Raw genomic sequence first — 27,002 nt, 5'->3', positions numbered from 1 at the left:
TCTTTGTGCCTCAGTTACCTCATTTGTAAAATGGGGATGATGACCGTGAGCCCCACGTGGAACAGGGACTGTGTCCAACCTGATTAGCTTGTATCCATCCCAGAATTTAGAACAGTGGTTGACACTTAGTAAGCACTTAGCAGGTATTATATATATATTATATGTATATTACATATTACATATAATAATTATATACAATACCTGCTAAGTGCTTACTATATGTACGTATCTATAATTCTGTTTATTTAAATGAATGCCTGTTTACTTGTCTTTATGTGTATATATCTATAATTATATTTATACTGATGCTATTGATGCCTGTTTACTTGTTTTGATGTCTGTCTCTCCCCTTCTAGACTGTAAGCCCATTGTGGGCAGGGATTGTTTCTCTTTATGGTTGAATTGTACTTCCCAAGGGCTTAGTACAGTGTTCTGCATACAGTAAAGCGCTCAATAAATATGCCTGAATGAATGAATGTTCACCCCATCCACAGCGCCACAGCACTTATATACGTATCCATAATTTATTTCAATGTCTGTCTTCCTCTCCAGACTGTAAGTTCTCTGAGGACAGGAAACATGTCTATCAACTCTCTTGTATTATATTCCCCATAAGCATTTAGAACAGTGCTCTGCTCACAGTAGGCACTCGATAAATACCATCAATTGATTAATTGCTTGATATAGTGTTCTGTGCACAGTAAGCACTCAATAAAATACCATTGACTGATTGATTAACTGCTTAGTACAGTGCTCTGTTCACAGTAAAAATTCAATACCATTGATTGATTAATTGCTTAGTACAGTGCTCTGCACATAGTAAGCGCTCAATAAATACGATTGATTATAAATGTCAACCACTTAGCAGGTATTATATATAATATACATATATATATTATATATATATATAATACCTGCTAATTGCTTACTAAGTGTCAACCACTGTTCTAAATTCTGGGGTGGATACCTGCTAAGTGCTTACTTAGTGTCAACCACTTAGTGTCAACCACTTATATAATACCTGCTAAGTGTCAACCACTGTTCTAAATTCTAGGGTGGATACAAGCTATATATATAGATAGATAGATACACACATATGTATATATTCATCCATTGATTCAGTCATATTTATTGAGTGCTTACTGTGTGCACAGCACTGTACGAAGTACCTGGCAGAGTATAATAGAACAATAAGCAGAAGACACATTCCCTGCCCACAAGGAGCTTACAATCTAGAGGGGGAGACAGGTGTAAATAGAAATGAATAAGCGACTGATATGGACATAAGTGCTGTGGGGCTGAAAGGAGGGGATAAATAAAGGAAGCAAGTCAGAGTGAAGCAGAAGGGAGTGGGAGAATATGTTAATTACCTGCAGGAGGGGTCTCTCCCACCTCAACCAAACTCTTGGGTGAGGGGGAGGGGGGAAACAGAGATCATGTGCATTCCATTATTTGAACAGATTTCTCCCTGAAGAATGGTTTTTGGACTCAATAAATGCTATTTATTCTATGATAGTATGTTCAGCCTCATCCGTCTTCTGGCAACCTTCTCTTATCTCTTCAGGCCTTTAAGCGGCTACTTGCCAACTCTGGCCAGTTTGCTGTCTTTGCCTTGGAGTTACCCTCAACTCTTCTCTCTCAACCATACAACGTATTCAATCTGCCACCAAATCCTGTCGGCTCAACGTTCACAACATCGCTAAAACCCGTCCTTTCCTCTCCATCCAACCTGCTACCGTGTTAATCTTAGTGCTTCTCCCAGGCCGCCCGGCATCAGCCTCCTTGCTGATCTCCCTGTTGTCCTGTCTCTCCCCACTTCAGCGGATACTTCAGTCTGCTGCCCGGATCATTTTTCTACAAAAGCGTTCGGGCCATGTTTCCTCCCTCCTCAAGAGCCTCCAGTGTTTGCTCATCCCTCTCAGCATCAAACAGAAACTCCTCACCATTGGCTTTGAAGCAGTCAATCCCACTGCCCCCTCCCACCTCACCTCCTTGATTTCTTACTCCAATCCAGCCCGCACATTTCATTCCTCTAACACCAGCCTATTCACTGTACCTCAATCCCATCTCTCCCACCACTGACCTCTCGCCCGCATCCCCCCTCTAGCCCTGAATTCCCTATTCATATACAAAAAACCACCACACTCCCCACTTTCAAATCATTATTAAGATCCCATCTCCTCCAAGAGGTCTTCCCTGATCTCCAGTGGTTGCCTATCAACCTCCATATCCAGCAAAAACTCCTCACCCTGGGCTTCCAGGCTGTCCATCCATCCCCTGGCCCCCTCCTACCTCACCTCCCTTCTCTCCTTCTCCAGCCCAGCCCGCACCCTCCGCTCCTCTGCCGCTAATCTCCTCACCGTGCCTCGTTCTCACCTGTCCCACCAACGACCCCTGGCCCACATCCTACCTTAGGCCTGGAATGCCCTCCCTCCTCAAATCGGCCAAACAATCCCACTTCCCCCCTTCAAAGCCCTACTGAAGGCTCACCTCCTCCAGGAGGCCTTCCCAGACTAAGCCCCCCATTTTCCTCCGCTCCCCATCGCCCCGACTGGCTCCCTTTGCTCTACTTCCCCACCCCATGGCACTTGTGTATATATGTACATATCTATAATTCTATTTATTTATATGAATGCCTGTTTACTTGTCTTTATGTGTATATATCTATAATTATATTTATACTGATGCTATTGATGCCTGTTTACTTGTTTTGATGTCTGTCTCTCCCCTTCTAGACTGTAAGCCCATTGTGGGCAGGGATTGTTTCTCTTTATGGTTGAATTGTACTTCCCAAGGGCTTAGTACAGTGCTCTGCATACAGTAAAGCGCTCAATAAATATGCCTGAATGAATGGATATTCACCCCATCCACAGCGCCACAGCACTTATGTACGTATCCATAATTTCTTTCAATGTCTGTCTTCCTCTCTAGACTGTAAGTTATTTGAGGACAGGAAACATGTCTATCAACTCTCTTGTATTATATTCCCCATAAGCATTTAGAACAGTGCTCTGCTCACAGTAGGCACTCGATAAATACCATCAATTGATTAATTGCTTGATATAGTGTTCAGTGCACAGTAAGCACTCAATAAAATACCATTGATTGACTGATTAACTGCTTAGTACAGTGCTCTGTTCACAGTAAAAATTCAATAAATACCATTGATTGATTAATTGCTTAGTATAGTGCTCTGCACACAGTAAGCACTCAATAAAATACCATTGAGTGACTGATTAACTGCTTAGTACAGTGCTCTGTTCACAGTAAAAATTCAATAAATACTATTGATTGATTAATTGCTTAGTATAGTGCTCTGCACACAGTAAGCACTCAATAAAATACTATTGATTGATTAACTGCTTAGTATAGTGCTCTGAGCACAGTAAGCACTCAATAAAATCCCATCGATTGATTAATTGCTGTGTAGTGTTCTGCACAGAGTAAGCACACAATAAAATACCATCGATTAATTGCTTAGTATTGTGTTCTGCACACAGTAAGCATTCAATAAATACCATTAAATGACTGACTGAGTAGCCAGAAATGAAGAGCGAAATGAGGATTGAATCTTGACCTAACTCACGTCCATCGCCCATATTCCTTCTTTCTCCCTTCTGTAAGGTGCTGTGGTGTCCGTCTTCCCTGCTGTAACTTGTAAACTCGTTGAGGGCAGGGACCATGTCTTCTAAGCGCTTAGTACAGTGCTCTGCACACAGTAAGCGCTCAATAAATACAATTGAATGAATAATTCTGTTGTATTCAATCAATGATCTTTTTGTTGAGTGTTTACTATATGCAGAGCACTGTACTAAGTCCTTGGGAGAGTACAATGCAACTGAACTATATATTGTAATAATAATGTTGGTATTTGTTAAGCGCTTACTATGTGCAAAGCACTGTTCTAAGCGCTGGGGTAGACACAAGGTAATCAGGTTGTCCCCTGAGGGGCTCACAGTCTTCATCCCCATTTTACAGATGAGGGAACTGAGGCCCAGAGAAGTGAAGTGACTTGCCCAAAAGTCTCTTTTGTACTCTTCCAAATGCTTAATATAGCACTTTGCACATGGTAAGTGTTCAATAAATACAACTGAATGAGCAAAGGAAGCGCTCAATAAATACAACTGAAAGAATGAATGAACTAGCAGACACATTTCTTATCTACGTATTCTCCCAAGCACCTAGTAGAATACTAATAATAATTATGATTCTTGTTAAGCGCTTACTATGTGCCAAGCACTGTTCTAAGTGCTGGGATAGATACAAGTTCATCAGGTTGGCCAAAGGTCCTGTCCCACATCATCATCATCATCAATCGTATTTATTGAGCACTTACTGTGTGTAGAGCACTGTACTAAGCGCTTGGGAAGTACAAGTTGGCAACATGTAGAGACAGTCCCTACCCAACAGTGGGCTCACAGTCTAATGAAGCTCACACTCTTAGTTCCCATTTTACGGATGAGGGAACTGAGGGCCATAAAAGTGAAATGACTCACCCAAGGTCACACAGCAGACGAGTGGCAGAGCCGGGATTAGAACCCAGGTCCTTCTGATTCCCAGGTCCAGGCTCTATCCACTAAGTAAAACTGCTTCTAGCCTTGTGAGAAGCAGTGTGGCTCAGTGGAAAGAGCAAGGGCTTGGGAGTCAGAGATCATGGGTTCAAATCCCGGCTCTACCGCTTGTCAGCTGTGTGACTTTGGGCAAGTCACTTCACTTCTCTGTACCTCAGTTACCTCATCTGTAAAATGGGGATGAAGACTGTGAGCCCCGCGTGGGACAACCTGATCACTGTGCATCCTCCCCAGTGCTTAGAACAGTGCTTTGCACATAGTAAGCGCTTAACAAATGCCATCATTATTATTATTATTATTATTATTAGTGCTCTGCGCACAGTAATTCCTCAGTAAATACTATGGAAGCATTGGCTTAGGATGCAGGAGATGTTTTTGGCAGAAGCCCACTTTATTGAGGCAATATTCTCACATCTCCACCCCCACACACATGAGCACAACCAGCAGCGTGGCTCAGTGGAAAGAGCCCGGGCTTTGGAGTCAGAGGTCATGGGTTCAAATTCTGGCTCCGCCACTTGTCAGCTGTGTGACCTTGGGCAAGTCACTTCACTTCTCTGGGCCTCAGTTACCTCATCTGTAAAATGGGGATTAAAACCGCGAGCCCCCCGTGGGACAACCTGATCACCTTGTAACCTCCCCAGCGCTTAGAACAGTGCTTTGCACATAGTAAACGCTTAATAAATGTCATTATTATTATTATTATTATTTCTCCAGAGGCTCCATCACACTGCTTCCAATCAGACGCACAACGTCGCAACTCCGCTCCCATTCCAGCCCAGACCATTTTTAAAACCCACGTTCCAGCGGAGGTGAGGGGATTTCTTTCTACTTCCTGCTCAAAATGAGAATTGGGAACAGAAAATCAAAGCGGGGCGAGGAGACGGAAGGAAGGAATTACTTTTCTCCTTTCAGAGAGATCAGCAAAACTGCCAACAAATGCCTGCTGTCTTTGATTCTAAGGCCCAGGCAGGCCATTTCCACTCTGAGGCCTGGCTCTCCAGTGAGGGAGCCGCAGCAGGAGAAATAAAACTCAGTGGATGTGGATGAGAAAGGAAGGAAAATAGGAGGAGGAAAAAAACAGTTTGGAGGTTAAGATAAATGCCAATTAAGCGTTATGCAAATGTTCATGCAAATGACAGCCTGTGGCCAGAGAACGGATTTACCTTCTGGTATGAAAAAGATCAATATCTGAATAATAATGATGGTATTTGTTAATCACTTACTATGTGCAAAGCACTGTTCTAAGCGCTGGGGAGGTTACAAGGTGATCAGGTTGTCCCACAGGGGGTTCACAGTTTTAATCCCCATTTTACAGATGAGGGAACTGAGGCACAGAGAAGTTAAGTGACTTGCTCAAAGTCACACAGCTGACAGTTGGCGGAGCCGGGATTTGAACCCATGACCCCTGACTCCAAAGCCCGTGCTCTTTCCACTGAGCTGCGCTGCTTCTCCTGGAAAATGTTTCACACCCTCCACGAGGGAGGGTGTTTGTTACACTAGTTCTCTCAGGGCTTAAGCAGTTTTTTTCGTTAATCAATCAATCAATTGCATTTATTGAGCGCTTACTGTGTGCAGAGCACTGTACTAAGCACTTGGGAAGTACAAGTTGGCAACATATAGAGACAGTCCCTACCCAACAGCGGGCTCACAGTCTCCTCAGAGCCAGACTTTTATCGCAAGCCTAATACGCTTGGTAATCTCTGCTCAAGCTAATAGAGAGGGCTGCTCAGTCCTTTCATTAATGAATTCATTCATTTAATCGTATTTATTGAGTGCTTACTGTGTGCAGAGCACTGTACTAAGCACTTGGAAAGTACAATTTGGCAACATATAAAGAGAGTCCCTACCCAACAGCGGGCTCACAGTTTAGAAGGCGAAGACAGACAGCAAAACAGAACAAATAGACAGGTGTCAATACCATCAAGATAAACAGAAGTATAGCTATATACTGAGAGCTATAGCTATATTCTGGCCCTACTGAGAGCTCACCTCCTCCAGGAGGCCTTCCCAGATTGAGCCCCTTCCTTCCTCTCCCCCTTGTCCCCCTCTCCATCCCCCCATCTTACCTCCTTCCCTTCCCCACACCACCTGTATATATGTTTGTACATATTTATTACTCTATTTATTTATTTTACTTGTACATACCTATTCTATTTATTTTATTTTGTTAGTATGTTTGGTTTTGTTCTCCGTCTCCCCCTTTTAGACTGTGAGCCCACTGTTGGGTAGGGACTGTCTCTATATGTTGCCAACTTTACTTCCCAAGCACTTAGTACAGTGCTCTGCACACAGTAAGTGCTCAATAAATACGATTGATTGATTGATTATATACACATCAGTAATAAAATAAATAGAGTGATAAATATGTACAAATATACACAAGTGCTGCCGGGAGGGGAAGGGGGTAGGGCAGAAGGAGGGAGTGGGGGCGATGGGGAGGGGAGGAGGAAGGAGCAGAGGATAAGGGGGGGACTCAGTCTGGGAAGGCCTCCTGGAGGAGGTGAGCTCTCAGTTCATATCTTGAGGGAATGTAGGGAAAAGACTGAATTATAAAGGGCATTATTCATTCACTCATTCATTCGATGATAGTCATTGAATGCTTAATGTGTGCAGAGCACTGTACTAAGCGCTTGGGAAAGCACAATACAACAATAAACAGTGGCATTCCCCACCCACAACGAGCTTACAATCTCAAACAATCGTTCCATCAGTCGTATTTACTGAGTGGTTATTCTGTGCAGAGCACTCTACTAAGCGCTTGCGAGAGTACAACAGAGTTAACAGCCCGGTCCTCTAGATCGTGAGTTCATTAAGGGCAGGGGGAGAATGCCTCTGCTAATTCTATTGTATTATAATTAATCATCATCATCATGATCATCATTATGGTATTTGTTAAGTGCTTACTATGTGCCAGGCACTGTCCTAAGTGCTGGGGTGGAAGCAAGCAGATCAAGTTGGACACAGTCCCTATCTCACGTGGAGCTCACAGTTTCAATCCCCATTTTACAGATGAGGTAACTGAGGCACAGAGAAGTGACTGCTACCACATTCCCAAGGGCTTAGTACACTGCTCCGCACACAGTATGCGCTCAATAAATACGACTGAATGAATGAATGATCCTATCCCGCCATATTTCACTCTGCTGCCCGGATCGCTTTTCCACAAAAACGTTCAGGACATGTCACCCACTCCTCAAAAACACTCCAGGTTATTGCCCATCCACCGCCTCATCAAACAAAAACTCCTCACCTCTGGCCTGGAATGCCCTCCCTCCTCAAATCCCCCAGCCAATTGCTCAACCTGTCTTCATCAATCGTATTTATTGATTATTGATAATCGTATTTATCGTATTTATTTATTGATAAATCGTATTATTTATCTTCAAAGCCTTAATGAAGACCCATCTCCTCCTAGAAGCCTTCCCAGATTAAACCCCACTTTTCCTCATCTCCCACTCCTTTCTGCTACCTTTCCTTTTCCTGCCTCCCAGCTCCACCCCACTTATGTACAGATCTGTCATTTTATTTATTTGTATTGATGTCTGTCTCCCCCACGCTCCGTCTAGACTGTGAGCCTGTCGTGGGAAGGGAATGTCACTGCTTATTCATTCAATCGTATTTATTGAGCGCTTACTGTGTGCAGAGCGCTGTACTAAGCACTTGGGAAGTACAAGTCGGAAACATACAGAGACGGTCCCTACCCAACAACGGACTCGCAGTCTAGAAGGGGGAGACGGATGACAAAACAAAACAAGTAGACAGCTGTCAATACTGTCAGAATAAACAGAATTATAGTTATATACACAACATTAATAAAATGAATAGAGTAGTAAATATGTACAAATAAAATAAAGTAATAAATTTGTACAAATATATACAAGGGCTGAGGGGAGGGGAAGGGGGTAGGGCAGAGGGAGGGAGGGGAACGATGGGGGGGGAGGAGCAGGAGGAGAGGAAAAAGGGGGGATCAGTCGGGGAAGGCCTCTTGGAGGAGGTGAGCTCTCAGTAGGGCTTTGAAGGGAGGAATCAATCAATCAATCAATCAATTGTATTTATTGAGCGCTTACTGTGTGCAGAGCACTGTACTAAGCGCTTGGGAAGTACAAGTTGGCAACATATAGAGACAGTCCCTACCCAACAGTGGGCTCACAGTCTAAAGACAAAACATGTGGACAGGTGTCAAGTCATCAGAATAAATAGAAATAAAGCTAGATGCACATCATTAGCAAAATAAATAGAATAGTAAATATGTACAAACATCAGCCGTCTGGGTTGCTGCAGGTTTCTGAGAGTGCTCCCGAATCTCACCTGTTTAAACGCCTGCAGGACTTCGGCTCTTTGGCTGAAATGTTTAAACAGCAGCTGCAGGGCCCCGGACAGCAGAGGCGGGTAATCGTGCATGATTAGATGAATGAGGACTCGCAAAAAACTCCTGCCGCCTTCGTCGTCCAACTGCACCGGATTCTTCTCCTTTCTGTCGGACCAACCGAGAACGTCACCGGACTCGGAAATTCTCAAGTTACAGGCTTCCCCAAGAAACAGAGAAGGAGCATGGGCCTAGTGGATACAGCCCAGGCCCGGCTCTACCATGTGGATAAATCGCTTCGCTTCTCGTCGGGAAAATGGGGATCGAGACTGTGAACCCCAAGTGGGAAAGGGACTGAGTCCAACCTGATTTGCTTATTGTTGTTGGTATTTGTTAAGCGCTTACGATATGCCAAGCACTGTTCTAAGCGCTGGGGGGGAATTCAAGGTAATCAAGGTTGTCCCACTTGGGGCTCACAGTCTTAATCCCCATTTTACAGATGAGGGAACTGAGGCACAGAGGCTCCACCATGTGGGAAAATCGCTTCGCTTCTCATCTGGAAAATGGGGATTGAGACTGTGAGCCCGACGTGGGAAAGGTACTGTGTCCAACCTGATTTGCTTGTTGCTGTTGTTGTTGGTATTTGTTAAGCACTTACGATATGCCAAGCACTGTTCTAAGCGCTGGGGGGGATTCAAGGTAATCAAGGTTGTCCCACTTGGGGCTCACAGTCTTAATCCCCATTTTACAGATGAGGGAACTGAGGCACAGAGGCTTCCCAAGAAACAGAGAAGCAGCATGGGCCTAGTGGATACAGCCCAGGCCCGGCTCTATCATGTGGATAAATTGCTTCGCTTCTCGTCTGGAAAATGGGGATTGAGACTGTGAGCCCCACATGGGAAAGGGACTGTGTCCAACCTGATTTGCTTGTTGTTGTTGTTGTTGGTATTTGTTAAGCGCTTACAATATGCCAAGCACTGTTCTAAGCGCTGGGGGGGATACAAGGTAATCAGGGTTGTCCCACTTGGGGCTCACAGTCTTAATCCCCATTTTACAGATGAGGGAACTGAGGCACAGAGGCTCCACCATGTGGGTAAATCACTTCGCTTCTCGTCTGGAAAATGGGGATTGAGACTGTGAGCCCCACGTGGGAAAGGGACTGTGTCCAACCTGATTTGCTTGTTGTTGTTGTTGTTGTTGATATTTGTTAAGCGCTTACGATATGCCAAGCACTGTTCTAAGCGCTGGGGGGGATACAAGGTAATCAAGGTTGTCCCACTTGGGGCTCACAGTCTTAATCCCCATTTTACAGATGAGGAAACTGAGGCACAGAGAAGTGAAGTGACTTGCCCAAAGTCACACAGCTGACAAGTGGTGGATCCAGGATTATTGGGGCTCACAGTCTTAGTCCCCAATTTACAGATGAGGGAACTGAGGCACAGAGAAGTGAAGTGACTTGCCCAAAGTCACACAGCTGACAAGTGGTGGATCCAGGATTCGAACCCATGACCTCTGACTCCCAAGCCCGGGCTCTTTCCACTGAGCCACGCTGCTTCTCTAACACTCACCATCTCTTCATCTGGCTTCCAGTTTCCACCTCTACGTGGGTGATTTCCAACTCTTTCTCTCTATCCCTGACCTTCCCCTTACTGTACAGTCTCACCTCTTGCCTCCAAGACTTTTCCACTGGGAAGTCAATCAATCAATCAATTAATCGTATTTATTGAGCGGTTACTGTGTGCAGAGCACTGTACTAAGCGCTTGGGAAGTACAAGATGGCACCATATAGAGACAGTCCCTACCCAACAGTGGGCTCACAGTCTAGAAGGTGGAGACAGAGAACAAAACCAAACATACTAACAAAATAAAATAAATAGAATAGATATGTACAAGTAAAATAAATAAATGGAGTAATAAATATGTACAAACATATCTACATATATACAGATATATATATAAATATAAAAAAAGAAAAAAAAATCTCCCCTGCTCCTCTAAAGTCCCTTTCTCTTCCAGCCCCTTCAACATATATACATATATACATATATATATATATATATAAAAGAAAAAAAATCTCCCCTGCGCCTCTAAAATCCCTTTCTCCAGCCTCTCACACTAGACACAAATAAAACTGAATTTTGTATCCAACCCAGCAATTAGTACAGTGCCTGCCACATAGTAAGCGCTGAGCAAATACTATTTTAATAATAATAATAATCCTGGCTCCACCGCATGTCTGCTTTGTGACCTTGGACAAGTCACCTCACTTCTCTGGGTCTCAGTTCCCTCAATCTGCAAAATGGGGATTAAGACTGTGAGCCCCATGTGGGAAGGGAACAGTGTTCAACCTGATTTGTTCGTAACCAACCCAGCACTTAGAACACTTGCTCAGTACATAGTAAGCGCTTAACAAATACTACAATTATTATGAATATTATTATTAGAAAGCCTACCTCATTAACGCCCTTAGACTGCAAGGGTGGGCTGAAGGATATCATGCTTGGAGACAGTGAGAGGGACTGCAGAAGGGCTATGATCAGGACTCAGCACGGTGAGTCCTCTAGACTATAAACCTGTTGTGGGCAGAGAATGTATCTGCTATATCGTTATACTGAACTCTCCCAAGCGCTTACTACAGTGCCCTGCATACTCTAAGTGCTCAATAAATACGACTGATTGACTACTCAAAACAGGTGAAGCACAGAGGATAGAGCCGGGGCCTGGGAGTAAGAGGACCTGGGTTCTGATCCCAGCTCCTCTACTGGTCTGCCGTGTGACCCTGGACAAGTCACTTCACTTCTGGGCCTCAGTTACCTCAACCGGAAAATGGGGATTTTAATCCAATTCCGTCCACCTAGACTGTGTGTCCCATATGGGACAGGGACTTAAACTAACCTGATTAGCTTGTCATATGGGGATCATAGTCATAATCCCCATTTTACAGAGAGCTGTGGTATTTGTTAAGCGCTTACTATGCTCCTTTATTCATTTACTCAATTGTATTTATTGAGTGCTTACTGGGTGCAGAGCACTATACTGAGCTGCTTAGTAATAATAATGTTGGTATTTGTTAAGCGCTTACTATGTGCAAAGCACTGTTCTAAGCGCTGGGGTAGATACAAGGTAATCAGGTTGTCCCACGGGGAGCTCACAGTCTCAATCCCCATTTTCCAGATGAGGGAACTGAGGCCCAGAGAAGTTAAGTGACTTGCCCAAAGTCACACAGCTGACAAGCGACGGAGCCGGGATTTGAACTCACATCCTCTGACTCCAAAGCCCGGGCTCTTCCCACTGAGCCATGCTGCTTCCCCTAGTACAGTGCTTGGCACACAGTAAGCACTTAACAAGTGCCATTAAAAAAGAAAACCCCCTAATTGTTGTTTTTTAAGCTAAAGGTTTTCCCCACTAGAGTGCCTAGACTAGGAATTAATCGATATTTTTTTTCCAGGGTAAACAGAGTCTAGCAGAAAGAACACAGGACTGAGGATCAAAAGAAGCGGGTTCTAATCCCGGTTCTGCTACTTGCCTGCTGTGTGACCTTGGGGAAGTCATTAAGTTCTTTGTGCCTCGGTTTCCTCATCAGTAAAATGGGTACTAAATGTATGCTGTCCCTCCCTCTTAAACAGTGAACTCCACCTGGACAGGGACTATGTTTGATAATAATAATGGCATTTATTAAGCAGTTACTATGGGCAAAGCACTGTTCTAAATGCTGGGGAGGTTACAAGGTGATCAGGTTGTCCCACGTGGGGCTCACAGTCTTAATCCCCATTTTACAGATGAGGTAACTGAGGCACAGAGAAGTTAAGTGACTTGCCCAAAGTCACACAGCTGACAAGTGGCAGAGCCGAGATTTGAACCCATGACCTCTGACTCCAAAGCCCGGGCTCTTTCCACTGAGCCACGCTGCTTCTCTTTGATCTGATACTATTGTAGCTATCCCAAAACTTAGCATAGTGATACTATTGTCATTTTTATTATTATTTACTATTATCATTATCACTATTATTGTTATTAGGGCAGGGATCATGTCTACCAACCCCATTTTATTGTACTGTTCCAAGCCCTCATTACAGTGTTCTTACACAGTTCGGCACTCAACAAATACCACTGATTAATGGGTGGTGAATGGATGCAAATCACAATAACCCAAATAGGACTAAGTGTTGTTTGCAAATTAAAATCACTCTATTGGAGTTATCATATTCTGGGATGGGTTGACGGATTTTTGTTTCTCTCTGGCAGCCTGGGGGTTCGCAACTGAGAGTTCAGCAAAGAGCGACAGCAAACATTTCAGAAGTCCTCAGCCAAAAATTGTGAGAAAATCTGTATGAGAAAAACCTTCATTTACAATTACCACATTCATTTTATCCCATCCTCCTTTGACTTCCATTGCGGGGGAAAAAAGTGAGTTAAAACTCAGGGTAATTGGTAAATGACCTGGAAGCACATATAAAACACATGGCAAGAAAGAGATTTATAACTTGCAAAACAGAGCAGAAAAAATATTCCCAAGAAACAACTTTTTCTCACGGTAGGGTTGAGATCATCAGATTATAAGGACACACATCTTGTGCTATTATTACCTACAAACGCGGTTAGGGGAATTATCCAGAGAGTGAACGGTTCAATACTGGCAACTCCTCTACCTTTTTAAAATTGCATTCCCAATGGTATTTGTTAAGCACTTACTACGTGCCAGGCACTGTACTAAGCGCTGGGGTAGATAGAAGATATTCAGGTTGGACACGGTCCATGGCTCACATGGGGCTCACAGATTAATCCCCATTTTATACAGAGCTGCGGTATTTGTTAAGCGCTTACTAAATTCATTTATTCATCTATTCACTTGTATTTATTGAGCGCTCACTGGGTGTGGAGCACTATATTGAGCATTTGGGAGAGTACACTGTTCAAGTACAATGCAACAGTGCTCTGCACACAGTAAGCACTCAATAAATATGATTGAATGACTGAACAATAAACTGACACATTCCCTGCCACAACGAGCTTACGTTCTAGAGGGGGAGACAGACATTAATACGTATAAATAAATTGGATAAGTGCTGTGGGGCTGGGAAGGGAGATGAATAATGTACATATTTATTACTCTATCATAATCAACAATCGTATTTATTGAGTGCTTACTGTGTGCAGAGCACTGTACTAAGCGCTTGAGAAGTACAAGTTGGCAACATATAGAGACAGTCCCTACCCAACAGTGGGCTCACAGTCTATTTTACTTGTACATATCTATTCTATTTATTTTATTTTATTTTGTTAGTATGTTTGGTTTTGTTCTCTTGTCTCCCCCTTTTAGACTGTGAGCCCACTGTTGGGTAGGGACTGTCTCTATATGTTGCCAACTCGTACTTCCCAAGCACTTAGTACAGTGCTCTGCACACAGTAAGCGCTCAATAAATACGATTGATTGACTGATTGATTGAATAAGGGGAGAAAGTCAGGATGCCAAGCATTGTAATAATAATAATAATAATAATGTTGATATTTGTTAAGCACTTACTATGTGCCAAGCACTATTCTAAGCGCTGGGGCAGATAGAAGGTAATCAGGTTGTCCCACGTGGGGCTCACATTATTCATCCCCATTTTACAGATGAGGTCACTGAGGCACAGAGAGGTTAAGTGACTTGCCCAAAGTCACACAGCATATAAGTGCCAGAGCCAGGATTAGAACCCATGACCTCTGACTCCCAAGCCCGGGCTCTTTCCACTGAGCCACGCTGCTTCTCTAACTGTACTAAGCACTGGGGTACATAGAAGATATTCAGGTCCCACTTGGGGCTCACAGACTAAATAGGAGGGAGAACAAGTATTAAATCGCCATTTTACAGATGAGGTAACTGAGGCCCAGAGAAGTTAAGTAACTTGCCCAAGGTCACACAGCAGCCAAGAAGCAGAGCCTGAGCAGCGTGGCTCAGTGGAAAGAGCCCGGGCTTTGGAGTCAGAGGTCATGGGTTCTAATCCTGGCTCTGCCATTTGTATGCTGTGTGACTTTGGGCAAGTCACTTAACTTCTCTGGACGTCGGTTACCTCATCTGTAAAATGGGGATGAAGACTGTGAGCCCCACGTGGAACAACCTAATCACCTTGTAACCTCCCCAGTGCTTAGAACAGTGCTTTACACATAGTAAGCGCTTAATAAATGCCATTATTTATTATCACTACTATCATTATCATTATTATTATTATCATTATTATTATTATTATCTCCCCTACCTCATGTCCTCTATACCCGACCCACAGAAAATCTCTGACTTTGGCTACAGAACAAAATTTTAGGAGTTGGACTGTATAATAACGGAAAATCCTAGAGAAATAGAAGTGCAAAGTCTACGTAGAGAAGCATGAATAAACAACAGAGAAGCAGTGCGTCTCAGTGGAAAGAGCCCGGGCTTGGGAATCAGAGGTTGTGGGTCCTAATCCCGGCTTTGCCACTTGTCAGCTGTGTGACTTTGGGTAAGTCACTTAACTTCTCTGTGCCTCAGTTACCTCAGCTGCAAAATGGGGATTAAGACCGTGAGCCCCACATGGGACAACCTGATTACCCTGTATCTACCCCAGTGCTTATAACAGTGCTTGGCACATAGTAAGCACTTAACAATCAATCAATCAATCAATCATATTTATTGAGCGCTTACTATGTGCAGAGCACTGTACTAAGCGCTTGGGAAGTACAAATTGGCAACATATAGAGACAGTCCCTACCCAACAGTGGGCTCACAGTCTAAAAGGGGGAGACAGAGAACAAAACCAAACATACTAACAAAATAAAATAAATAGAATAGATATGTACAAGTAAAATAAATAAATAAATAAATAGAGTAATAAATATGTACAAACATATATACATATATACAGGTGCTGTGGGGAAGGGAAGGAGGTAAGATAGGGGGGATGGAGAGGGGGACGAGGGGGAGAGGAAGGAAGGGGCTCAGTCCATCATTATTATTAGTAGTAGTAGCATTAAACAACAGAAATCAGAATAAGGGTACTTTTTACCCCAGTATGCAAAAATATAAAACCTCTGATAAATATACCTTCCAGCAAACATAGTCTCTGCCTGGGCTGCGATTTCGTCAATATCTGGAACAATGGCTGGAGAGAAAGAAGGCAGAAGAAAGTGAGGGACCCTTGGCTCCTTCTTGTTCCTTAGGGTAAATTAGCACATAATAAACAAAGAAAAATAGAGTAACACATAGATTCCTCAAGCATTTTTTTAGAGTACTTGTTAAGCGCTTCCTATGTGCCAGGAACTGTTCTAAGCTCTGGGGTAGATACAAGTTAATCAGATTAGACATCCTCCGTATCCCACATGGGGCTCACCATCTTAATCCCCATTTTACAGATGCGGTAATTCATTCATTCATTCAATCGTATTTATTGAGCGCTTACTGTGTGCAGAAAAGTGAAGTGACTTGCCCAGGGAAATAAGGTAGACAAATGGCAGAAGTGAAATTAGAATCCAGACCCTTCTGACTTTCCAGGCCCACGCTCTACACACTGGGCCATGCTGCTTCTCCTTATCCCAGTCAAAATTCAATTGTCCATTTTTAACAATGGAAACCTACATTTCACACGTGAAAATTAAAATGGCCACTGTCCATACCCTATTTAAAAAAAAAAAATAACTGGGAGTTCTGCCTTAAGACTAGGCAACAACCTAACTATAAATCAAGGGGTTTTTTTCCCCTTAAAACATTTTAAATGACAAGAATTTAGCTCTTTTTTAGTTGTTTTTGAGAGAAAAATGCATCCTGAATCTAGGTAGTGATTAGTGCACCCTGACTTCAAACAACATGCTCTGTTATCAAAGTCAATTATATTTGATAATGCCTTCTTCCATAGGGTTTCGCTCACAGTAAAGAAATAGCATTAAGTCTTTCGGCCGGCCACTTTATTAAGCTAGAACATCTTAACAAATCAATCAATCAATCAATCAATCATATTTATTGGGCATTTACTATGTGCAGAGCACTGTACTAAGCACTTGGGAAGTACAAATTGGCAACATATAGAGACAGTCCCTACCAACAAAGACAGACAGCAGAGAAAGAAACGCACATTTGTGCGTCTCTCTAAATTGATTCCACACAAAATCAATCCACCAATGCTATTTACTGAGCACTTACTGTGTGCAGAGCACTGTACTAAGCACTTGGAAAGTACAGTTCAGCCACAAAGAGAGACAATCCCTGCCCACAACGGGCTCACGGTCTAGAATAGGGGAGACATTCTAGATGGATCCACTCAGTGGATGTACTGAATGGATCCACTTGAGTGGATGTACTTGTTTACATCAAAACAAGTAAACAGGCATCGATAGCATCAATATAAACAGAATTAGAGATAAATACACATTATCAATATAATGAATACACGGAATAAATACATGAATTAATAATTAATAAATATATTTAAAGTGCTTCTGTTTTACTTTCTGCTTAGTACAGTCTTCTGTGTGCAACAGGTGCTCAATAAATAAATATATGTTGCCAACTTGTACTTCCCAAGTGCTTAGTACAGTGCTCTGCACACAGTAAGTGCTCAATAAATATGATTGATTGATTGATTTTTTTTTTTAATGGCATTTATTAAGCGCTTACTATGTGCAGAGCACTGTTCTAAGCACCAGGGAGGATACAAGGTGATCAGGTTGTCCCACGTGGGGCTCACAGTCTTCATCCCCATTTGACAGATGAGGGAACTGAGGCCCAGAGAAGTGAAGTGACTTGCCCAAAGTCACACAGCTGACAAGTGGCGGAGCCGGGATTTGAACCCTTGACCTCTGACTCCAAAGCCCGGGCTCTTTCCACTGAGCCACGCTGCTTCTCAATCAATTGATTGATTGATTGAAATAACCCCTGTTGATTGTTTTGCCAAAATAATAATAATAATAATAATAATTCTGGCATTTGTTAAGGGCTTACTATTTGCCAGGCCCTGTACTAATTGCTGGGGTAGATACGAGCAAATGGGGTTGGGCACAGTCCCTGTCCTACGTGGAGCTCACAGTCTTAATCCCCATTTTACAGACGAAGGAACTAAAGCCCAGAGTAGTGGAGTGACTTGCCCAAAGTCACACAGCCCACAAATGGCTGAATGGGATTAGAACCCAGGTCCTTCTGGCTCCCACGCCCATGCTCTATTCACTAGGCCACGCTGTTTCCCATAAAATCTGCCACAAAATTCCTTTAACAAAAACCCTCGCTCCAAGCAAACACATCCACCATGTGACAGAATATTTCATTCATTTATTCATTCCTTCAATCGTATTTAATAATAATAATAATGTTGATAATTGTTAAGCGCTTACTATGTGCAAAGCACTGTTCTAAGCGCTGGGGTAGATACAAGGTAATCAGGTTGTCCCACGTGGGGCTCACAGTCTTCATCCCCATTTTACAGATGAGGGAACTGAGGGCCAGAGAAGTTAAATGACTTGCCCAAAGTCACACAGCTGACAAGTGGCGGAGCCGCGATTTGAACCCACGACCTCTTGACTCCAAAGCCCGTGCGTATTTACTGAGCGCTGTGTGCAAAGTGCTGTAACAAGCGCTTCGGAGAGTAAAATATAACAGCAGACACATACCTACCCACAATGAGTTCACAGTCTATTAGGGGAGACAGACATTAATCCAATAAATAATTTATAAATAAATATTTAATGCCTCAGTTTCTTCACGCGTGTGGCAGAAACAGTCATTTCTACCTTTAGAGAAGCAGCATGGCTTAGTGGAAAGAGGAAGGGCTTGGGAGTCAGAGGTCATGGGTTCTAATTCCGGCTCTGCCACTTGTCTGCTTAACTTCTTGTGCCTCAGTTACCTCATCTGTAAAATGGGGATTAAAACTGTGAGCACCACGTGGGACAACCTGATTACCTTGTATCCCCCGACCCCCCAGCGCTTACAATAGTGCTTGGCAAAGAGTAGGCACTTAACAAATACCATAATAATAATAATAATAATTCCTCTCTAGCTCTCTCTTTAATGAGAATCAAGAGGGTTCCACAAGAGGTTTTTTCAGCTCCTCCCAACCAGAAGAGGATTTTCGGGATTGAAAATCATGAAAGACGAAAGCAAAGTACCTGATGCGAATGGAGTCTCGGAGGGCGAGGGGGTGCGGTCAGCATTTTCGTGGTTTTCTCCAAACTCTCTCTTGTAGATGGACAGCATGTACGAGATCCGATAGTCCAGCCTAACACTGAGGATGAACTACAAGACGGAAATGGAAAACCCGGTCAATCCGAGATTGCTCTGCGCTCAGTAGGAGCAGATATTGCCCTCCGTGCCTTTCTTCTGCAGGTTGAAAACGTATTGTCAACATCTAATAATAATAATAATTGCGGTACTTGAGAAGCAGCATGGCTTCAGTCAGAGGTCGTGGGTTCTAATCTTGGCTCCACCACTTGTCAGCTGTGTGACTATGATGATGATGATGGCATTTATTAAGCGCTTACTATGTGCAAAGCACTGTTCTAAGCGCTGGGGGGAATACAAGGTGATGAGGTTGTCCTACGTGGGGCTCACAGTCTTCACCCCCATTTTACAGATGAGGGAACTGAGGCACAGAGAAGTGAAGTGACTTGCCCAAAGTCACACAGCTGACACGTGGTGGAGCTGGGATTCGAACCCATGGCCTCCGACTCCAAAGCCCGGGCTCTTTCCATTGAGCCACGCTGCTGCTTCAGGGCAAGTCACTTCACTTCTCTGGGCCTCAGTTCCCTCATCTGTAAAATGGGGATTAAGACTGTGAGCCCCACGTGGGACAACCTGATTACCCTGCATCCCCCCACAGCGCTTAGAATAGTGCTTGGCAAATAGTAAGTGCTTAACTTATTACTCTATTTATTTATTTATTTTACTTGTACATGTCTATTCTATTTATTTTATTTTGTTAATATGTTTGGTTTTGTTCTCTGTCTCCCCCTTCCAGACTGTGATATGTTGCCAATTTGTACTTCCCAAGCACTTAGTACAGTGCTCTGCACATAGTAAGTGCTCAATAAATATGATTGATTGATTGATTGATTGTGAGCCCACTGTTGGGTAGGGACCGTCTCTATATGTTGCCAACTTGTACTTCCCAAGTGCTTAGTACAGTGCTCTGCACACAGTAAGCGCTCAATAAATACGATTGATTGATTGATTGATTGATTAACAAATACCATCATCATTAAGTGTTTATTATGTGCGAAGCTCTGTTCTAAGCACTGGGGTAGCTACAAGCTAATCGGGCTGAACAAGATGTATTCCTGATGATGAGAAACAACCATTGGATTATATGGGAAGTAGCATGGCCTAGTGGATAAAGCCCGGGCCTGGAAGCAGGAAAGTCATGGGTTCTAATCCCGGCTCTGCCCCTTGTCTGCTGTGTGGCCTTGGGCAAGTCACATGACTTCTCTGGGCCTCAGTTACCTCATCTGTAAAATGGGAATGAAGTCTGTGAGCCCCCTGAAAGATAGGGATTGTGTCGCACCTGATTCACTTGTATAATAATTATAGCATTTGTTAAACGCTTACTATGTGCCAAGCCCTGCTCTAAGTGCTGGGGTCATAATAATAATAATGGTATTTGTTAAGCGCTTACTATGTGCAAAGCACTGTTCTAAGTGCTGGGGAGGTTACAAGGTGATCATGTTGTCCCACAGGGGGCTCCCAGTTTTAATCCCCATTTTACAGATGAGGTAACTAAGGCACAAAGAAGTTAAGTGATTTGCCCAAAGTCACATAGCTGACAGTTTGGCAGAGCTGGGATTTGAACCCATGACCTCTGACACCAAAGCCCGTGCTCTTTCCACTGAGCCACGCTGGGTAATCAGGTTGTCCCACGTGGGGCCCACAGTCTTCATCCCCATTTTACAGATGAGGTAACTGAGGCGCAGAGAAGTTAAGTGGTTTGCCCTAGGTCCCACAGCAGACAAGTGACGCAGCTGGGATTAGAACCCACATCCTCTGACTCCCAAGCCCGTGGTGTTGGGGAGGTTAGGGTTGAAATGACCTTCAAAGTTTTTATAAGAAAAGAAATCAAGGACTTTTGTTCTGGACTTATGAGAAATCTTGCTATATTTAATGCTTACTTGATGTCAGCAGATGCGCCTGGAAATTAAAATACAGATGATTAAAGCCTCGAGGGAATCACTCTTCAACTGTCCCTCTTTCACATCCAACAGGTATGAACACACTGGTGTATTCACCCCAGCGCTTAGTAAGTGCTTAACAAATACCATAATTATTATTCAAGCAAATCAGGTGCGACACAGTTCCTGTCTTGCAGAGGGCTCACAATCTTAATCCCATTTTACAGATCAGGTAAATGAGACTCAGAGACGTCAAGTACCATAATTATTATTACTAATCATTATAATTACGATGGCTCAGTGGAAAGAGCCCAGGCTTTGGAGTCAGAGGTCATGGGTTCAAATCCCGGCTCCACCGATTGTCAGCTGTGTGACTTCGGGCAAGTCACTTCACTTCTCTGGGCCTCAGTTACCTCATCTGTAAAATGGGGATGAAAACTGTGTGCCCCATGTGGGAAAACCTGATCACCTTGTAGCCCCTCAGTGCTTAGAACAGTGCTTTGCACATAGTAAGCGCTTAACAAATACCATCATCATCATCAATTTATCATTATCATCATCAATCGTATTTATTGAGCGCTTACTGTGTGCAGAGCACTGTACTAAGCGCTTGGGAAGTACAAGTTGGCAATATATAGAGACAGTCCCTACCCAACAGTGGGCTCACAGTCTAGAAGGGGGAGACAGAGAACAAAACCAAACATACTATACTATACTATACTATACATACTATACTATATTATACTATACTATACAGATGAAGGAACTGAAAGCCCAGAGAAGTGAAGCGACATGCCCAAGATCCCAGAGCAGGCATGTGGCAGAGCCGGGATTAGAACCCATGTCCTCTGACTCTTAAGAACATTCCTTTGCCCAGCCCAGATTTACAAATTTACAGAATTCCTTGATCAGTCACCAAAGAGAATCACGGGCAGCGTGGCTCCGTGGAGAAGCACCGAGGCTCAGTGGAAAGATCCCGGGTTTGGGAGTCACAGGTCATGGGTTCTAATCTCACTCCGCCACTTTGTCTTCTGTGTGACCTTGAGTAAGTCACTTCACTTCTCTGGCCTTCAGTTACCTCATCAGTGAAATGGGAATTAAGACCGAGCCCCACAAGGGTCAAGGGATGCGTCCAACATAATTAGCATGTCTCTACCCCAGCGCCCCAGCTTTATCCTTTAGGCCCCGCTGTTTCTCCCCCGGGTGAACGGATTCCTGCCATCTTTTTTTACCTGTAAAATCTCGATGATCTTCAGTTTGGTGTCCATCACGGTGACATCTTCGTTGTCGACGGGAGCGGCCTGCTTGGCCGGGGGTGTGCCCGGCTGGGTGTCGGGCACCGCCATCGGGAAGATGGACCCTCTGCTCAGCACCATCTGGGTCATCATCTCCCCCACCCCGTGGATCGTGCGCATCACGTTGTTCCCTGGAATGGCCAGAACCCCCATTAATCCTCTCTCCTCACGGCACCGAGGCTCCGTTACGCGCGTTTCCGGGCAGGGCAACTTCGGAGGGGATCGATCGGTCGATCGGTGGTGGTCATCGAGTGCTTACCGCATGCAGAGCACTGAACTAAGCACCTCGGAGAGGACAATACAACGATCGTATTCACTGAGCGCTTACTGTTTGCAGACCACTGTACTAAACGCTTGGGAGAGGTCCTGCTGAGAGCTCACCTCCTCCAGGAGGCCTTCCCAGACTGAGCCCCTTCCTTCCTCTCCCCCTCATCTCCCTCTCCATCCCCCCATCTTACCTCCTTCCCTTCCCCACAGCACCTGTATATATGTATATATGGTTGTACATATTTATTACTCTATTTATTTATTTATTTTACTTGTACATATCTATCCTATTTATTTTATTTTGTTGGTATGTTTGGTTTTGTTCTCTGTCTCCCCCTTTTAGACTGTGAGCCCACTGTTGGGTAGGGACTGTCTCTAGGTGTTGCCAATTTGTACTTCCCAAGGGCTTAGTACAGTGCTCTGCACATAGTAAGCGCTCAATAAATGCGATTGATGATGATGATGATGATGAGAGGACAATCCAACAGAGTTGGTAGGCACGTTCCCTGCCCACAACGAGCTTCCAGTCTAGGTGGGCAGACGGACATTAATAGGAATAAATCAATTTCAATGGTATTGAGCGCTTACTGTGTAATAACTTCTTTTAGACTGTGAGTCCACTGTTGGGTAGGGACTGTCTCTATATGTTGCCAATTTGTACTTCCCAAGCGCTTAGTACAGTGCTCTGCACATAGTAAGCGCTCAATAAATACAATTGATTGATTGATCGATTAATAATAATAAACAGACACATTCCCTGCCCACAATGAGCTTCCAGTCTAGATGGAGAGATGGACGGTAATATAAATAAATCATCAGCAATGGTATAGGGAGCTTACTATGTGCAGAACACTGTACTAGGAGCTCAGGAGAGTTCGATCCAACAGATGTGCCAGACACGTTCCGTGCCCACAAGGAGTTTCCAGTCTAGAAGACTCCTGGGGAAATATGTTATTAATAATAATAATAATTGTGGTATTCGTTAAGCTCTTACTCTATGTTCCAGGCACCGTACTAAGCTCTGGGACAGGTACTAGGGGTCCCTGTCCCACACTGGGCTCACAGTCTTAATCCCCGTTTTACTAATGAGGTAACTGAGGCCCAGAAAAGTAAAGTGACTTCCCCAAGGTCACACAGCAGACAAGCGGCGGATTAGAACCCGAGTCCTTCTGCCTCTCCCAAGTGCTTAGTGCAGTGCACTGCACACATTAAGCACTCAAGAAGTAGCATTGATTGATTGATGAAGCACCGTGGCTCAGTGGAAAGAGCACAGGCTTTGGATTCAGAGGTCATGGGTTCAAATCCCCACTCCGCCACTTGTCAGCTGTGGGACTTTGGGCAAGTCACTTAACTTCTTTGTGCCTCAGTTACCTCATCTGTAAAAAAGGGGATTGACTGTGAGCCCCCCGTGGCACAACCTGATCACCTTGTAACCTCCCCAGCGCTTAGAACAAGTGCTTTGCACATAGTAAGCGCTTAATAAATGCCATCATTATTATTATTGTTATTTCCCCACAAGAATCAGCTTCTGGCAAGACCAGGATCAAGCATTCACTCATTCATTCATTCAATCGCATTTATTGAGCGCTTACTGTGTGCAGAGAACTGTACTAAGCGCTGGTTCAGTTTCCTGCACGGAGTCATGCTCAATAAATAGTATGGATTGACAGAACCCTGGTTTCCTGATTCCAGAGCGGAACTGAAGCAGCGTGGGCTAGTGGAAAGACCATGGGCCTGAGAATCAGAGGACCTTCTAATCCCGGCTCCTCCACTTGTCTGCTGAGTGACCTTGGGTAAGTCACCTCACTGCTCTGGGCCTCAGTTCCCTCCTCTCCAAAATGGGGATTAAGACTGTGAGGCCCATGTGGGACAGGGATGGTGTCCAGTCTGATGATCTTGTATCTACCCCAGCACTTAGTACAGTGCCCGGCCCATAGTGAGCCCATTCTAGACTGTGAGCCTGTTGTTGGGTAGGGACCGTCTCTATATGTTGCTGACTTGTACTTCCCAAGTGCTTAGTACAGTGCTCTGCACATAGTAAGCGCTCAATAAATACTACTGAATGAATATTAGGGCTTAATAAATACCAATTTAAAAAATAACTCTTTCCCTCTTTCCACTAGCAACAGTCAGCAACAGTCTTTTATCTGATTAGCTAGCTCTCTTCCTCCCTTCAAAGCCCTACTGAGAGCTCACCTCCTCCAGGAGGCCTTCCCACACTGAGCCCCCTTTTTCCTCTCCTCAGCCCCATCCCACCCGCCCTACCTCCTTCCCCTCCCCACAGCACCTGTACATATGTTTGTACAGATTTATTACTCTATTTGTTTTACTTGTGCATATTTACTATTCTATTTATTTTGTTAATGATGTCCATCTAGCTTTACTTCTATTTATTCTGATGACTTGACACCTGTCCACACGTTTTGTTTTGTTGTCTGTCTCCCCCTTCTAGACTGTGAGCCCGTTGTTGGGTAAGGACCGTCTCTATATGTTGCCAACTTGTACTTCCCAAGCGCTCAGTACAGTACTCTGCACACAGTAAGCGCTCAGTAAATATAATAATAAAGATGGCATTTGTTAAGCGCTTACTATGTGCAAAGCACTGTTCTAAGTGCTGGGGGGATACAAGATGATCAAGTTGTCCCACGTAATGAATGAATGAATGAATCTGATCCTCTAGACTGTTTAACTCCTCTAAATAAAATGTCAGCTCCTCGTCTAGACAAACTGTAAGCGACCCCTCTACAGTGAAAGCTTCTTGTGGGCAGGAATCAAGTCTACCAACTCTGCTCGAATGTCCTCTCCCAAGCACTTAGTACAGTGCTCTGCACATCATAAGCATTTATTAAGCACTTACTATGTGCTAAGCACTGTTCTAAGCGCTGGGGAGGTTACAAGACAATCAGGTTGTCCCACGGGGGGCTCACAGCCTTTATCCCCATTTTACAGATGACGTAACTGAGGCCCAGAGAAGTGAAGTGACTTGCCCAAAGTCACCCAGCTGACATCTGGCGGAGCCAGGATTTGAACCCATGACCTCTGACTCCAAAGCCCATGTTCTTTCCATTGAGCCACGCTGCTTCTCTATGCACTCAAGGACTCAATGAACACTACTGACTGAGCCCCTTCCTTCCTCTCCCCCTCGTCCCCCTCTCCATCCCCCTCATCTTACCTCCTTCCCTTCCCCACCGCACCTGTATATATGTATATATGCCTGTACATATTTATTACTCTATTTATTTATTTTACTTATACATATCTATTCTATTTATTTTATTTTGTTAGTATGTTTGGTTTTGTTCTCTGTCTCCCCCTTTTAGACAGTGAGCCCACTGTTGGGTAGGGACTGTCTCTATATGTTGCCATCTTGTACTTCCCAAATGCTTAGTACAATGCTCTGCACACAGTAAGCGCTCAATAAATATGATTGATTGATTGATTGATCGATTGACTGAGAACACAAGAGAAGAAACACTTGCCATTTGCAGAAAACATTCCCCCTTTCCTTTCCTCTATCACAGTTGCTATTTCAAGAAAAGCAGCATGGCTTAGTGGCAAGAGCCTGGACTTGAGAGACAGTGGTTTTGGGTTCTAATCCCGGCTCCGCCACTTGTCTGCTGTGTGACCTTGGGAAAGTCACTTCACTTCTCGGTGCCTCAGTTCCCTCATCTGTAAAATGGGGATTAAGACTGTGAGCCCCACGTGGGACAACCTGCTTACCTTGTGTTTACCCCAGTGATTAGAACAGTGCTTGGCACAAAGTAAGCACTTAACAAATACCATTATTATTATTACTTCATGTCACAGTGTGCTGCTTAGTACGGTGCCTTGGACAGAGTAAGCGCTTAATAAGTACCTTTAAAAAAAAAAGAAAGAGGTTTGGGCAGGGGACAGTCAGTGACAGGTAACAGGGAAGGAGGTTTTTTCAGGCAGGATCCCAGGAGCAGCGTGGCTCAGTGGAAAGAGCCCGGGCTTTGGAGTCTGAGGTCAAGGGTTCAAATCCCAGCTCTGCCAATTGTCAGCTGTGTGACTTTGGGCAAGTCACTTAACTTCTCTGGGCCTCAGTTACCTCATCTGTAAAATGGGGATGAAGACTGTGAGCCCCCGGTGGGACAACCTGATCAGCTTATAACCTCCCCAGCGCTTAGAACAGTGTTTTGCACATAGTAAGCGCTTAATAAATGTCATTATTATCATTATTATTATTATTATCCAACCATTCAACTTCCCAGTAATCTTCGAAAGGGTCAGGAACCAGCCTTTCCCGAAGAAGCCCTCTTTACACGGCTCGCTCTCCCTTCTGCGTCGTCTACACAATTGGATCTGTGACCTTTGGACATTTCATATTCACCGCACCCCCAACCCGGCAGCACTTATGTACATATCTTTAGGATTATAAATTACTTATTTATCCATATTGATGTCTGTCTCCCCTTCTAGACTGTAAGCTTGTTATGGGCAGGG

At 44.0% G+C, this 27,002-nt stretch overlaps 1 protein-coding gene across 2 annotated transcripts in view; it reads right to left on the bottom strand.

The window, feature by feature from the left end:
- Positions 1–27,002, bottom strand: part of ITPR2 (inositol 1,4,5-trisphosphate receptor type 2) — a 616,651-nt gene that overhangs the window by 325,635 nt on the left and 264,014 nt on the right. For both annotated transcript variants that reach the window (XM_038760705.1, XM_038760713.1), the window contains 4 exons: positions 22,209–22,402; positions 18,985–19,111; positions 15,938–15,995; positions 8,880–9,045 (listed from right to left, as the gene is read on the bottom strand). In XM_038760705.1, the coding sequence (XP_038616633.1) occupies positions 8,880–9,045; positions 15,938–15,995; positions 18,985–19,111; positions 22,209–22,402 (545 nt within the window). The remainder of the gene's footprint in view (positions 1–8,879; positions 9,046–15,937; positions 15,996–18,984; positions 19,112–22,208; positions 22,403–27,002) is intronic.

The sequence above is a fragment of the Tachyglossus aculeatus genome, chromosome 2 (genome assembly GCF_015852505.1).
Source record: "Tachyglossus aculeatus isolate mTacAcu1 chromosome 2, mTacAcu1.pri, whole genome shotgun sequence".
NCBI lineage: Eukaryota > Metazoa > Chordata > Mammalia > Monotremata > Tachyglossidae > Tachyglossus > Tachyglossus aculeatus.
This window is presented reverse-complemented; position numbering and strand designations above follow the sequence as displayed.